A 15115-nucleotide genomic window follows, 5' to 3' on the forward strand; every position below is an offset into this window, starting at 1 on the left:
GGCCGGAGCCACGATGACGTGATCCTGATGCCATGCCCCCGGGCTGCCCACTTCTCTGTTGGTCATGCCCCCGAACCACTCATCCTGCTGCCGGCCACGCCCCCATGCACTTACAACGCTGCCTTCTCCTGGAGGAGGGGGCAGCAAAGTAGATAAGTGTGTATAATGGGCAGGGGAGGGGGGGGGGGGGTGATGTGTAGGGGTATAATGGGCAGGGGGCATGTGATGTGTAGGGGTATAATGGGCAGGGGGGTGTGATGTGTAGGGGTATAATGGGCAGGGGGCATGTGATGTGTAGGGGTATAATGGGCAGGGGGGTGTGATGTGTGTGTGTGTAGGGGTATAATGGGCAGGAGTGTGTGATGTGTATATAGGGGTATAAGAGCAGGAAGGGGGGTATAATGGGAAGGGGGGTGTAGGGGTATAATGGGGGGGGGGTATAATGGGCAGGGGTGTGTGATGTGTATATAGGGGTATAATGGGCAGGACGGGGGTGTAGGGGTATAATGGGAAGGGAGGGTATAATGGGGGGGGGGTGGTATAATGGGCAGGAGTGTGTGATGTGTATATAGGGGTATAATGGCAGGAGGGGGGGTGTAGGGGTATATTGGGATGGGGTATAATGGGCAGGGGTGGGGGGGGTAATGTGTATATAGGGGTATAATGGGCAGGAGGGGGGGTGTAGGGGTGTAATGGGCAGGTGGGGTGTAGGGGTATAACGGGCAGGGGGGGAGGTGTAATGGGCAGGTGGGGGGGGGGGGTGTAGGGGTATAATGGGCAGGTGGGGGGGTGTAGGGGTATAATGGGCAGGAAGGGGGGGTGTAATGGGCAGGTGGGGGGGGTGTAGGGGTATAATGGGCAGGAAGGGGGGGTGTAATGGGCAGGTGGGGGGGGGTGTAGGGGTATAATGGGCAGGTGGGGGGGGTGTAGGGGTATAATGGGCAGGAAGGGGGGGTGTAATGGGCAGGTGGGGGGGGGGTGTAGGGGTATAATGGGCAGGTGGGGGGGGGGGGGGTGTAGGGGTATAATGGGCAGGAAGGGGGGGTGTAATGGGCAGGTGGGGGGGGTGTAGGGGTATAATGGGCAGGGCAGGGGTATAATAGGCAGGGGAAGGTGATGTATTGGGATCAGTCAGTGTATGTCACCACACGGGTTCCCGCTACTGCGCCCGCCAGACTGCGAGTCTCTCACACACCCGCCCGCTCCCGCCCTCACCTCACCGCCCGCCGGCCGGCACCAGGTAACCTGCGCCCCCAGCACCGGCTCACGTGTCTACCTGCGCCCCCAGCACCGGGTCACGTGTCTACCACTCTACCTGCGCCCCCCAGCATCGGGTCACGTGTCTACCTGCGCCCCCAGCACCGGGTCACGTGTCTACCTGCGCCCCCAGCACCGGGTCACGTGTGTGGAGGTGAGAGACGCTGCAGCTGCCCCCGGTAAAGTCCCCCATAGCTGCCTCCTGTCACAGCAGCCGGGGCATTATACAGCGCTCTGTCATACACAGCCCGGAACATGACAGCTAGGAGCTGATTCTCTCCTGTATACTGCTGCTGTCACTCTCCCTCTGTATATACAGCACTCTGCATACTCTATGTATAATGTGTGTGTGTGTGTGTATATATATATATATATATATATATATATATATATATATATATATATATATATATATATATATATATATACAGGTTGAGTATCCCTTATCCAAAATGCTAAATCCCACATTTTTGGGTCCCCTACTGAGATAATGGCATATATATTGTGTGAATATATAGATATTTATAATATAATATACATATGTGTGTCATTACCTCAGTAGGGGACCCAAAAATGTGTGATTTTGAATTGTAATATACACTGAGGCGCCGGCTTTCTTGCTGTATTTTCTGTTTAAAATCTTGAATTTCTCCCCAAAATAGATATCAGAATAGCGAGGGGCAGTGCAGCGATAGTCTGCAGGAGAGGGGCTGTGCAGTGATAGTCTGCAGGAGAGGGGCAGTGCAGTGATAGTCTGCAGGAGAGGGGCAGTGCAGCAATAGTCTGCAGGAGAGGGACAGTGCAGCGATAGTCTGCAGGAGAGGGGCAGTGCAGCGATAGTCTGCAGGAGAGGGGCAGTGCAGCCATAGTCTGCAGGAGAGGGGCAGTGCAGCGATAGTCTGCAGGAGAGGGACAGTGCAGCGATAGTCTGCAGGAGAGGGGCAGTGCAGCCATAGTCTGCAGGAGAGGGGCAGTGCAGCCATAGTCTGCAGGAGAGGGACAGTGCAGCGATAGTCTGCAGGAGAGGGACAGTGCAGCGATAGTCTGCAGGAGAGGGGCAGTGCAGCGATAGTCTGCAGGAGAGGGGCAGTGCAGAAGCAGAGGGGCACTGTAGTGATAGTCTGCAGAAGCAGAGGGGCACTGTAGTGATAGTCTGCAGAAGCAGAGGGGCACTGTAGTGATAGTCTGCAGAAGCAGAGGGGCACTGTAGTGATAGTCTGCAGAAGCAGAGGGGCACTGCTGTGATAGTCTGCAGAAGCAGAGGGGCACTGCTGTGATAGTCTGCAGAAGCAGAGGGGCACTGCCGTGATAGTCTGCAGAAGCAGAGGGGCACTGCCGTGATAGTTTGCAGAAGCAGAGGGGCACTGCCGTGATAGTCTGCAGAAGCAGAGGGGCACTGCCGTGATAGTCTGCAGAAGCAGAGGGGCACTGCCGTGATAGTCTGCAGAAGCAATGGGGCACTGCCGTGATAGTCTGCAGAAGCAGAGGGGCACTGCCGTGATGCAGTCCGCAGTGAAATTTTGTGCTACGTGTGGTCTGTGCTTTGGGTGATCTGTGCTACTGTGAGTGAGGGCTGGGCTGGAATCCTGTATGCTGTGAGTGAGGGCTGGGCTGGAATCCTGTATGCTGTGAGGGAGGGCTGGGCTGGAATCCTGTATGCTGTGAGTGGCTGGAATCCTGTATGCTGTGAGTGGCTGGAATCCTGTATGCTGTGAGTGGCTGGAATCCTGTATGCTGTGAGTGGCTGGAATCCTGTATGCTGTGAGTGAGGTCTAGGCTGGAATCCTGTATGCTGTGAGTGAGGGCTGGGCTGGAATCCTGTATGCTGTGAGTGAGGTCTGGGCTGGAATCCTGTATGCTGTGAGTGAGGTCTGTGCTGGGATACTGTATGCTGTGAGTGAGGGCTGGGCTGGAATCCTGTATGCTGTGAGGGAGGGCTGGGCTGGAATCCTGTATGCTGTGAGTGGCTGGAATCCTGTATGCTGTGAGTGGCTGGAATCCTGTATGCTGTGAGTGGCTGGAATCCTGTATGCTGTGAGTGAGGTCTGGGCTAGAATCCTGTATGCTGTGAGTGAGGTCTGGGCTGGAATCCTGTATGCTGTGAGTGAGGTCTGGGCTGGAATCCTGTATGCTGTGAGTGAGGTCTGGGCTGGAATCCTGTATGCTGTGAGTGAGGTCTGGGCTGGAATCCTGTATGCTGTGAGTGAGGGCTGGGCTGGAATCCTGTATGCTGTGAGTGAGGGCTGGAATCCTGTATGCTGTGAGGGCTGGGCTGGGCTGGAATCCTGTATGCTGTGAGGGAGGGCTGGGCTGGAATCCTGTATGCTGTGAGTGGCTGGAATCCTGTATGCTGTGAGTGGCTGGAATCCTGTATGCTGTGAGTGGCTGGAATCCTGTATGCTGTGAGTGAGGTCTGGGCTGGAATCCTGTATGCTGTGAGTGAGGGCTGGGCTGGAATCCTGTATGCTGTGAGTGAGGGCTGGGCTGGAATCCTGTATGCTGTGAGTGAGGTCTGTGCTGGAATCCTGTATGCTGTGAGTGAGGTCTGGGCTGGAATCCTGTATGCTGTGAGTGAGGGCTGGGCTGGAATCCTGTATGCTGTGAGTGAGGGCTGGAATCCTGTATGCTGTGAGGGCTGGGCTGGGCTGGAATCCTGTATGCTGTGAGGGAGGGCTGGGCTGGAATCCTGTATTCTGTGAGTGGCTGGAATCCTGTATGCTGTGAGTGGCTGGAATCCTGTATGCTGTGAGTGGCTGGAATCCTGTATGCTGTGAGTGAGGTCTGGGCTGGAATCCTGTATGCTGTGAGTGAGGTCTGGGCTGGAATCCTGTATGCTGTGAGTGGCTGGAATCCTGTATGCTGTGAGTGAGGTCTGGGCTGGAATCCTGTATGCTGTGAGTGAGGTCTGGGCTGGAATCCTGTATGCTGTGAGTGAGGTCTGTGCTGGGATACTGTATGCTGTGAGTGAGGTCTGTGCTGGGATACTGTGAGAACTTGCCAGGATTAATCAGAAACTTGGTGACCTGGGAAATGTCTGTAACCGCGGCGACCGTCCACGCACAAACACACCTCTGAACGGAGCGAGATTATTCCTCAGCAATCTCGCTTTTCTTTTCCATTCCAGGAACATGTCTGCCAAGGAGGCCTGGGAGAGATCTGAGGGGGAACTAGAGCATATGCAAGGTGAGCTACGTGTCAGGCTGACGTGTGGCTGACATGACGCTGCTGCGATGCTGACGTGTGGCTGACATGACGCTGCTGCGTGGCTGTGTCAGGCTGATGTGGCCACAGCGTTGCGACGCCTGTGTATGAATGAGTAGTTTGTGCCGGTGAATCTGTGCCGCAGCGTTGTGGCACCTGTGTATGAATGAGCAGTATTTGCCCGCTCACATCCGGCCGGTGAATCTGCGCTGCAGCGTTGTGACGCCTGTGTATGAATGAGCAGTATGTGCCCGCTTACATCCTGCCGGTGAATCTGTGCCGCAGCGTTGTGGCACCTGTGTATGAATGAGCAGTTTACGCCCGCTCACATCCGGCCGGTGAATCTGCGCTGCAGCGTTGTGACGCCTGTGTATGAATGAGCAGTTTACGCCCGCTCACATCCGGCCGGTGAATCTGCGCTGCAGCGTTGTGACGCCTGTGTATGAATGAGCAGTATGTGCCCGCTTACATCCTGCCAGTGAATCTGTGCCGCAGCCTTGTGCCTGTGTATGAATGAGCAGTTTGCGCCTGCTCACACACGGCCGGTGAATCTGTGCTGCAGCGTTGTGTCTGTGTATGAATGAGCAGTTTGCGCCCCTCACATCCGGCCGGTGAATCTGCGCTGCAGCGTTGTGACGCCTGTGTATGAATGAGCAGTTTGCGCCCCTCACATCCGGCCGGTGAATCTGCGCTGCAGCGTTGTGATGCCTGTGTATGAATGAGAAGTTTGCGCCCTCACATCCGGCCGGTGAATCTGCGCTGCAGCGTTGTGACGCCTGTGTATGAATGAGCAGTTTGCGCCCCTCACATCCGGCCGGTGAATCTGTGCCGCAGCGTTGTGGCACCTGTGTATGAATGAGCAGTTTGCGCCCCTCGCATCCGGCCGGTGAATCTGTGCCGCAGCGTTGTGTCTGTGTATGAATGAGAAGTTTGCGCCCCTCACATCCGGCCGGTGAATCTGCGCTGCAGCGTTGTGTCTGTGTATGAATGAGCAGTTTGTGCCCCCTCACATCTGGCCGGTGAATCTGTGCTGCAGCGTTGTGACGCCTGTGTATGAATGAGCAGTTTGCGCCCCTCACATCCGGCCGGTGAATCTGCGCTGCAGCGTTGTGTCTGTGTATGAATGAGCAGTTTGCGCCCCTCACATCTGGCCGGTGAATCTGTGCTGCAGCGTTGTGACGCCTGTGTATGAATGAGCAGTTTGCGCCCCTCACATCCGGCCGGTGAATCTGCGCTGCAGCGTTGTGACGCCTGTGTATGAATGAGCAGTTTGCGCCCCTCACATCCGGCCGGTGAATCTGTGCCGCAGCGTTGTGACGCCTGTGTATGAATGAGCAGTTTGCGCCCCTCACATCCGGCCGGTGAATCTGTGCCGCAGCGTTGTGTCTGTGTATGAATGAGCAGTTTGCGCCCCTCACATCCGGCCGGTGAATCTGTGCTGCAGCGTTGTGACGCCTGTGTATGAATGAGCAGTTTGCGCCCGCTCACATCCGGCCGGTGAATCTGTGCCGTAGCGTTGTGACACCTGTGTATGAATGAGCAGTTTGCGCCCCTCACATCCGGCCGGTGAATCTGTGCCGCAGCGTTGTGACGCCTGTGTATGAATGAGCAGTTTGCGCCCCTCACATCCGGCCGGTGAATCTGCGCTGCAGCGTTGTGACGCCTGTGTATGAATGAGCAGTTTGCGCCCCTCGCATCCGGCCGGTGAATCTGTGCCGCAGCGTTGTGTCTGTGTATGAATGAGAAGTTTGCGCCCCTCACATCCGGCCGGTGAATCTGCGCTGCAGCGTTGTGACGCCTGTGTATGAATGAGCAGTTTGCGCCCCTCGCATCCGGCCGGTGAATCTGTGCCGCAGCGTTGTGTCTGTGTATGAATGAGAAGTTTGCGCCCCTCACATCTGGCCGGTGAATCTGTGCCGCAGCGTTGTGTCGCCTGTGTATGAATGAGCAGTTTGCGCCCCTGACATCCGGCCGGTGAATCTGTGCTGCAGCGTTGTGTCGCCTGTGTATGAATGAGCAGTTTGCGCCCCTCACATCCGGCCGGTGAATCTGTGCCGCAGCGTTGTGTCTGTGTATGAATGAGCAGTTTGCGCCCCTCACATCCGGCCGGTGAATCTGTGCCGCAGCGTTGTGGCGCCTGTGTATGAATGAGAAGTTTGCGCCCCTCACATCCGGCCGGTGAATCTGTGCCGCAGCGTTGTGTCTGTGTATGAATGAGAAGTTTGCGCCCCTCACATCCGGCCGGTGAATCTGTGCCGCAGCGTTGTGTCGCCTGTGTATGAATGAGAAGTTTGCGCCCCTCACATCCGGCCGGTGAATCTGTGCCGCAGCGTTGTGTCGCCTGTGTATGAATGAGCAGTTTGCGCCCCTCACATCCGGCCGGTGAATCTGTGCCGCAGCGTTGTGTCTGTGTATGAATGAGCAGTTTGCGCCCCTCACATCCGGCCGGTGAATCTGTGCTGCAGCGTTGTGACGCCTGTGTATGAATGAGCAGTTTGCGCCCGCTCACATCCGGCCGGTGAATCTGTGCCGTAGCGTTGTGACACCTGTGTATGAATGAGCAGTTTGCGCCCCTCACATCCGGCCGGTGAATCTGTGCCGCAGCGTTGTGACGCCTGTGTATGAATGAGCAGTTTGCGCCCCTCACATCCGGCCGGTGAATCTGCGCTGCAGCGTTGTGACGCCTGTGTATGAATGAGCAGTTTGCGCCCCTCGCATCCGGCCGGTGAATCTGTGCCGCAGCGTTGTGTCTGTGTATGAATGAGAAGTTTGCGCCCCTCACATCCGGCCGGTGAATCTGCGCTGCAGCGTTGTGACGCCTGTGTATGAATGAGCAGTTTGCGCCCCTCGCATCCGGCCGGTGAATCTGTGCCGCAGCGTTGTGTCTGTGTATGAATGAGAAGTTTGCGCCCCTCACATCTGGCCGGTGAATCTGTGCCGCAGCGTTGTGTCGCCTGTGTATGAATGAGCAGTTTGCGCCCCTGACATCCGGCCGGTGAATCTGTGCTGCAGCGTTGTGTCGCCTGTGTATGAATGAGCAGTTTGCGCCCCTCACATCCGGCCGGTGAATCTGTGCCGCAGCGTTGTGTCTGTGTATGAATGAGCAGTTTGCGCCCCTCACATCCGGCCGGTGAATCTGTGCCGCAGCGTTGTGGCGCCTGTGTATGAATGAGAAGTTTGCGCCCCTCACATCCGGCCGGTGAATCTGTGCCGCAGCGTTGTGTCGCCTGTGTATGAATGAGAAGTTTGCGCCCCTCACATCCGGCCGGTGAATCTGTGCCGCAGCGTTGTGTCGCCTGTGTATGAATGAGCAGTTTGCGCCCCTCACATCTGGCCGGTGAATCTGTGCCGCAGCGTTGTGGCGCCTGTGTATGAATGAGCAGTTTGCGCCCCTCACATCCGGCCGGTGAATCTGTGCTGCAGCGTTGTGGCGCCTGTGTATGAATGAGCAGTTTGCACCCCTCACATCTGGCCGGTGAATCTGTGCCGCAGCGTTGTGGCGCCTGTGTATGAATGAGAAGTTTGCGCCCCCTCACATCCGGCCGGTGAATGTGGTGTGTGATAGATGCATCTGCTCGGCACACAGCTGCATTTCCCTATTAGCCAATATCCTGTGCTCCTCTGTGATAGGTGTAGCCCGTGCCTGGGACAGCCTCCTGGAAGCCAAACATGTGGTAAGTAAAAGTATTCACGTCATTTATACAGCAAAGTAATCACAATACTCCACAAATAGTAACAATATTAATGTAGCATCATGTTACTGGAGTGCAGCGTTATTGGACCCCCCCCCCCTTTCCCATCCCTCTGCGCACTCCTTTACTGTTCTATCTTACTTATATTATTACTAGTTTTTTTTATTATTATTATTATTATTATTATTATTATTATTATTATTATTATTATTGGTTTTTGTTGTTATTATTTTGCAGTCCAAGTTTTCTCATACAGTAAAGGACCATTCCTTATAAGAAATGCACACTCACGGTCCATTGCGTGTACCAGCATTTATAATTGTCAAATGTGCGCAGCAGCTTTTACAGAATCGTATATTGGCAGCTGGCCAGAATGTGAGGAAGGGGGGTTTCTGGGCAACTGGAAACCCCCCTGCGTTTGTTTGTGGAATAAGTCTCCTTATTACACACACCCTAATGGAAGTCATTTTTTTTGTAATACAATTATTCAAATGAATGTGATCAGTAGGCATTACCAGTTATTTACAGAGGCTGTACATACTCCGCCTTGCTTTATAGAGAGTATTATAATCAGTCTCATCAATCTCTGCACCAGCAGAGCTTACACTCTATATTCCCCATCACAGGGACACACACATATACCGCAGTGCTGTACAGAGAGGATGTCACTCACACCAGTCCCTGCACCAGCAGAGCTTACTCTCTATATTCCCCATCACATGGACACACACATATACCGCAGCGCTGTACAGAGAGGATGTCACTCACACCAGTCCCTGCACCAGCAGAGCTTACACTCTATATTCCCCATCACATGGACACACACATATACCGCAGCGCTGTACAGAGAGGATGTCAGTCACACCAGTCCCTGCACCAGCAGAGCTTACACTCTATATTCCCCATCACATGGACACACATATACCGCAGCGCTGTACAGAGAGTATGTCACTCACACCAGTCCCTGCACCAGCAGAGCTTACACTCTATATTCCCCATCACATGTACACACACATATACCGCAGCGCTGTACAGAGAGGATGTCAGTCACACCAGTCCCTGCACCAGCAGAGCTTACACTCTATATTCCCCATCACATGGACACACACATATACCGCAGCGCTGTACAGAGAGTATGTCAGTCACACCAGTCCCTGCACCAGCAGAGCTTACACTCTATATTCCCCATCACATGGACACACATATATACCGCAGCGCTGTACAGAGAGGATGTCACTCACACCAGTCCCTGCACCAGCAGAGCTTACACTCTATATTCCCCATCACATGTACACACACATATATACCGCAGTGCTGTACAGAGAGGATGTCACTCACACCAGTCCCTGCACCAGCAGAGCTTACACTCTATATTCCCCATCACATGTACACACACATATACCGCAGCACTGTACAGAGAGTATGTCAGTCACACCAGTCCCTGCACCAGCAGAGCTTACACTCTATATTCCCCATCACATGTACACACACATATACCGCAGCGCTGTACAGAGAGAATGTCAGTCACACCAGTCCCTGCACCAGCAGAGCTTACACTCTATATTCCCCATCACATGTACACACACAAATACTGCAGCGCTGTACAGAGAGTATGTCAGTCACACCAGTCACTACACCAGCAGAGCTTACACTCTATATTCCCCATCACATGTACACACACATATACCGCAGCGCTGTACAGAGAGGATGTCACTCACACCAGTCCCTGCACCAGCAGAGCTTACACTCTATATTCCCCATCACATGTACACACACATATACCGCAGTGCTGTACAGAGAGTATGTCACTCACACCAGTCCCTGCACCAGCAGAGCTCACACTTTATATTCCCCATCACATGTACACACACATATACCGCAGCGCTGTACAGAGAGGATGTCAGTCAAACCAGTCCCTGCACCAACAGAGCTTACACTCTATATTCCCCATCACATAGACACACATATATACCGCAGTGCTGTACAGAGAGGATGTCAGTCACACCAGTCCCTGCACCAGCAGAGCTTACACTCTATATTCCCCATCACATAGACACACACATATACCGCAGCGCTGTACAGAGAGGATGTCACTCACACCAGTCCCTGCACCAGCAGAGCTTACACTCTATATTCCCCATCACATGGACACACACATATACCGCAGCGCTGTACAGAGAGTATGTCACTCACACCAGTCCCTGCACCAGCAGAGCTTACACTCTATATTCCCCATCACATGTACACACACATATACCGCAGTGCTGTACAGAGAGGATGTCACTCACACCAGTCCCTGCACCAGCAGAGCTTACACTCTATATTCCCCATCACATATACACACACATATACCGCAGCACTGTACAGAGAGGATGTCACTCACACCAGTCCCTGCACCAGCAGAGCTTACACTCTATATTCCCCATCACATAGACACACATATACCGCAGCGCTGTACAGAGAGGATGTCAGTCACACCAGTCCCTGCACCAGCAGAGCTTACACTCTATATTCCCCATCACATGTACACACACATATACCGCAGTGCTGTACAGAGAGGATGTCAGTCACACCAGTCCCTGCACCAGCAGAGCTTACACTCTATATTCCCCATCACATGAACACACCCATATACCGCAGCGCTGTACAGAGAGTATGTCACTCACACCAGTCCCTGCACCAGCAGAGCTTACACTCTATATTCCCCATCACATGGACACACACATATACCGCAGCGCTGTACAGAGAGGATGTCACTCACACCAGTCCCTGCACCAGCAGAGCTTACACTCTATATTCCCCATCACATGAACACACCCATATACCGCAGCGCTGTACAGAGAGTATGTCACTCACACCAGTCCCTGCACCAGCAGAGCTTACACTCTATATTCCCCATCACATGGACACACACATATACCGCAGCGCTGTACAGAGAGGATATCACTCACACCAGTCCCTGCACCGGCAGAGCTTACACTCTATATTCCCCATCACATATACACACACATATACCGCAGCGCTGTACAGAGAGGATGTCACTCACACCAGTCCCTGCACCAGCAGAGCTTACACTCTATATTCCCCATCACATGGACACACACATATACCGCAGCGCTGTACAGAGAAGATGTCACTCACACCAGTCCCTGCACCAGCAGAGCTTACACTCTATATTCCCCATCACATGGACACACACATATACCGCAGCGCTGTACAGAGAAGATGTCACTCACACCAGTCCCTGCACCAGCAGAGCTTACACTCTATATTCCCCATCACATGGACACACATATACCGCAGCGCTGTACAGAGAGGATGTCTCTCACACCAGTCCCTGCACCAGCAGAGCTTACACTCTATATTCCCCATCACATGTACACACACATATACGCAGCGCTGTACAGAGAGTATGTCATTCACACCAGTCCCTGCACCAGCAGAGCTTACACTCTATATTCCCCATCACATGGACACACACATATACCGCAGCGCTGTACAGAGAGGATGTCAGTCACACCAGTCCCTGCACCAGCAGAGCTTACACTCTATATTCCCCATCACATAGACAGACACATATACCGCAGTGCTGTACAGAGAGATCCCTGCACCAGCAGAGCTTACACTCTACTGTATATTCCCCATCAATCACTTGTACTCACAGAATGTTATCATCTGAATCCAGTTAACCTATCAGTAAGTTTTGGATTGTGGGAAGAACCTTTTTACATATTCCATGGGCCCTGTATGGGGATTACTCAGGGGCCACTAGTTCCACTTACTACATATACCATGGGCCCTGTATGGGGATGACCCAAGGGCCACTAGTTCCACTTACTACATATACCATGGGCCCTGTATGTGGCTGACCCAGGGGCCACTAGTTCCACTTACTACATATAGCATGGGCCCAGTATGGGGATGACCCAAGGGCCACTAGTTCCACTTACTGCATATACCATGGGCCCTCTATGGGGATGACCCAGGGGCCACTAGTTCCACTTACTACATATACCATGGGCCCTGTCTGGGGATGACCCAGGGGCCACTAGTTCCACTTACTGCATATACCATGGGCCCTGTATGGGGATGACCCAGGGGCCACTAGTTCCACTTATTACATATACCATAGGCCCTGTATTGTGCTGACCCAGGGGCCACTAGTTCCACTTATTACATATACCATGGGCCCTGTATTGTGCTGACCCAGGGGCCACTAGTTCCACTTACTACATATACCATGGGCCCTGTATGGGGATTACTCAGGGGCCACTAGTTCCACTTACTACATATACCATGGGCCCTGTATGGGGATGACCCAAGGGCCACTAGTTCCACTTACTACATATACCATGGACCCTGTATGTGGCTGACCCAGGGGCCACTAGTTCCACTTACTACATATACCATGGGCCCTGTCTGGGGATGACCCAGGGGCCACTAGTTCCACTTACTACATATACCATGGGCCCTGTATGGGGATGACCCAGGGGCCACTAGTTCCACTTATTACATATACCATGGGCCCTGTATTGTGCTGACCCAGGGGCCACTAGTTCCACTTATTACATATACCATGGGCCCTGTATTGTGCTGACCCAGGGGCCACTAGTTCCACTTACTACATATACCATGGGCCCTGTCTGGGGATGACCCAGGGGCCACTAGTTCCACTTACTACATATACCATGGGCCCTGTATGGGGATGACCCAGGGGCCACTAGTTCCACTTATTACATATACCATGGGCCCTGTATTGTGCTGACCCAGGGGCCACTAGTTCCACTTATTACATATACCATGGGCCCTGTATTGGGCTGACCCAGGGGCCACTAGTTCCACTTACTACATATACAATGGGCCCTGTATGGAGATGACCCAGGGGCCACTAGTTCCACTTATTACATATACCATGGGCCCTGTATTGGGCTGACCCAGGGGCCACTAGTTCCACTTATTACATATACCATGGGCCCTGTATTGGGCTGACCCAGGGGCCACTAGTTCCACTTATTACATATACCATGGGCCCTGTATTGGGCTGACCCAGGGGCCACTAGTTCCACTTATTACATATACCATGGGCCCTGTATTGGGCTGACCCAGGGGCCACTAGTTCCACTTATTACATATACCATGGGCCCTTTATTGGGCTGACCCAGGGGCCACTAGTTGCACTATTTACATACAGTATACTATAGGAGTCTGTAACAATAGTATGTCACTCCTTTTATCCTAATTGGATCTAGTTAGGAGATATATATATATATATATATATATATATATATATATATATATATAAATTCAGCTGAATGTAGTAAGGGGCTGCTCTGCGGCCCAGCGACCTCATAGTATTGCAGTAACCCTGTGTTCTCGGTGTTGCCCAGTTACAGAGGGTAGAGAGTAACGCTGGTATGAGGGAGCGGCGTCGTACACGGGCGCAGAGAATCCGCAGGAGGCTGCAGCTGGACGGAGACGCGTTCTCTGGTGAGATGTATCCAGTACTGATCTGACGGATGTGATCCGGAGGGAATGTTATACAATGATTTACACAATACATGTAACGGGATCCCGGCGGTCAGCATACCGACGCCAGGATCCTGGACGCACACTGCGGGCTCGGTGCTGAGCTATGCTCGCCACAGGATCTATTCCCACTGTATGGGTGTCGCGGACACACACGACTGGGAATAGTCCCTACTAGTCAGCATGCCGGTCACATGACTACATCCCCATATAACTGCCCCAGCCTGAGCGTCCCAGTATACCCCTGCCATGTGCATCCTGTAACTGCCCCCAGCCTGAGTGCCTCAGTATACCGCTGCCATGTGCATCCTGTAACTGCCCCCAGCCTGAGTGCCTCAGTATACCTCTGCCATGTGCATCCTGTAACTACCCCCAGCCTGAGTGCCTCAGTATACCCCTGCCATGTGCATCCTGTAACTGCCCCCAGCCTGAGTGCCTCAGTATACCCCTGCCATGTGCATCCTGTAACTGCCCCCAGCCTGAGTGCCTCAGTATACCTCTGCCATGTGCATCCTGTAACTACCCCCAGCCTGAGTGCCTCAGTATACCCCTGCCATGTGCATCCTGTAACTGCCCCCAGCCTGAGTGCCTCAGTATACCCCTGCCATGTGCATCCTGTAACTGCCCCCAGCCTGAGTGCCTCAGTATACCTCTGCCATGTGCATCCTGTAACTACCCCCAGGATAAACACCCCAGTATACCCCTGCCATTTGCATCCTGTAACTACCCCCAGGATAAACACCCCAGTATACCCCTGCCATGTGCATCCTGTAACTGCCCCCAGCCTGAGCGTCCCAGTATACCCCTGCCATGTGCATCCTGTAACTACCCCCAGGATAAACACCCTAGTATACCCCTGCCATGTGCATCCTGTAACTGCCCCCAGCCTGAGCGTCCCAGTATACCCCTGCCATGTGCATCCTGTAACTACCCCCAGGATAAACACCCTAGTATACCCCTGCCATGTGCATCCTGTAACTGCCCCCAGCCTGAGCGTCCCAGTATACCCCTGCCATGTGCATCCTGTAACTGCCCCCAGCCTGAGCGTCCCAGTATACCCCTGCCATGTGCATCCTGTAACTACCCCCAGCCTGAGCGTCCCAGTATACCCCTGCCATGTGCATCCTGTAACTGCCCCCAGCCTGAGCGTCCCAGTATACCCCTGCCATGTGCATCCTGTAACTGCCCCCAGCCTGAGCGTCCCAGTATACCCCTGCCATGTGCATCCTGTAACTGCCCCCAGCCTGAGCGTCCCAGTATACCCCTGCCATGTGCATCCTGTAACTGCCCCCAGTCTGAGCGTCCCAGTATACCCCTGCCATGTGCATCCTGTAACTGCCCCCAGCCTGAGCGCCCCAGTATACCCCTGCCATGTGCATCCTGTAACTACCCCCATCCTGAGCGTCCCAGTATACCCCTGCCATGTGCGTCCTGTAACT

The 15115-nt window shown here is 53.5% G+C and overlaps 1 protein-coding gene across 2 annotated transcripts in view; it reads left to right on the forward strand.

The window, feature by feature from the left end:
• The first annotated feature begins 1136 nt into the window (after positions 1 to 1136).
• Positions 1137 to 15115, forward strand: part of CCDC187 (coiled-coil domain containing 187) — a 150986-nt gene continuing 137007 nt past the window's right edge. The window contains exons 1-4 of one of the 2 annotated variants that reach the window (XM_063935828.1): positions 1137 to 1411; positions 4382 to 4440; positions 8089 to 8132; positions 13538 to 13637. In XM_063935828.1, coding sequence (XP_063791898.1) covers positions 4386 to 4440; positions 8089 to 8132; positions 13538 to 13637 — 199 coding nt within the window. In that variant the 5' untranslated portion in view covers positions 1137 to 1411; positions 4382 to 4385. Of the gene's footprint in view, positions 1412 to 4333; positions 4441 to 8088; positions 8133 to 13537; positions 13638 to 15115 lie in introns of those variants that run through there. The other variant, XM_063935829.1, reaches the window with a different exon arrangement.

This window comes from Pseudophryne corroboree, chromosome 8, assembly GCF_028390025.1.
Source record: "Pseudophryne corroboree isolate aPseCor3 chromosome 8, aPseCor3.hap2, whole genome shotgun sequence".
Classification (NCBI taxonomy): Eukaryota; Metazoa; Chordata; class Amphibia; order Anura; family Myobatrachidae; genus Pseudophryne; species Pseudophryne corroboree.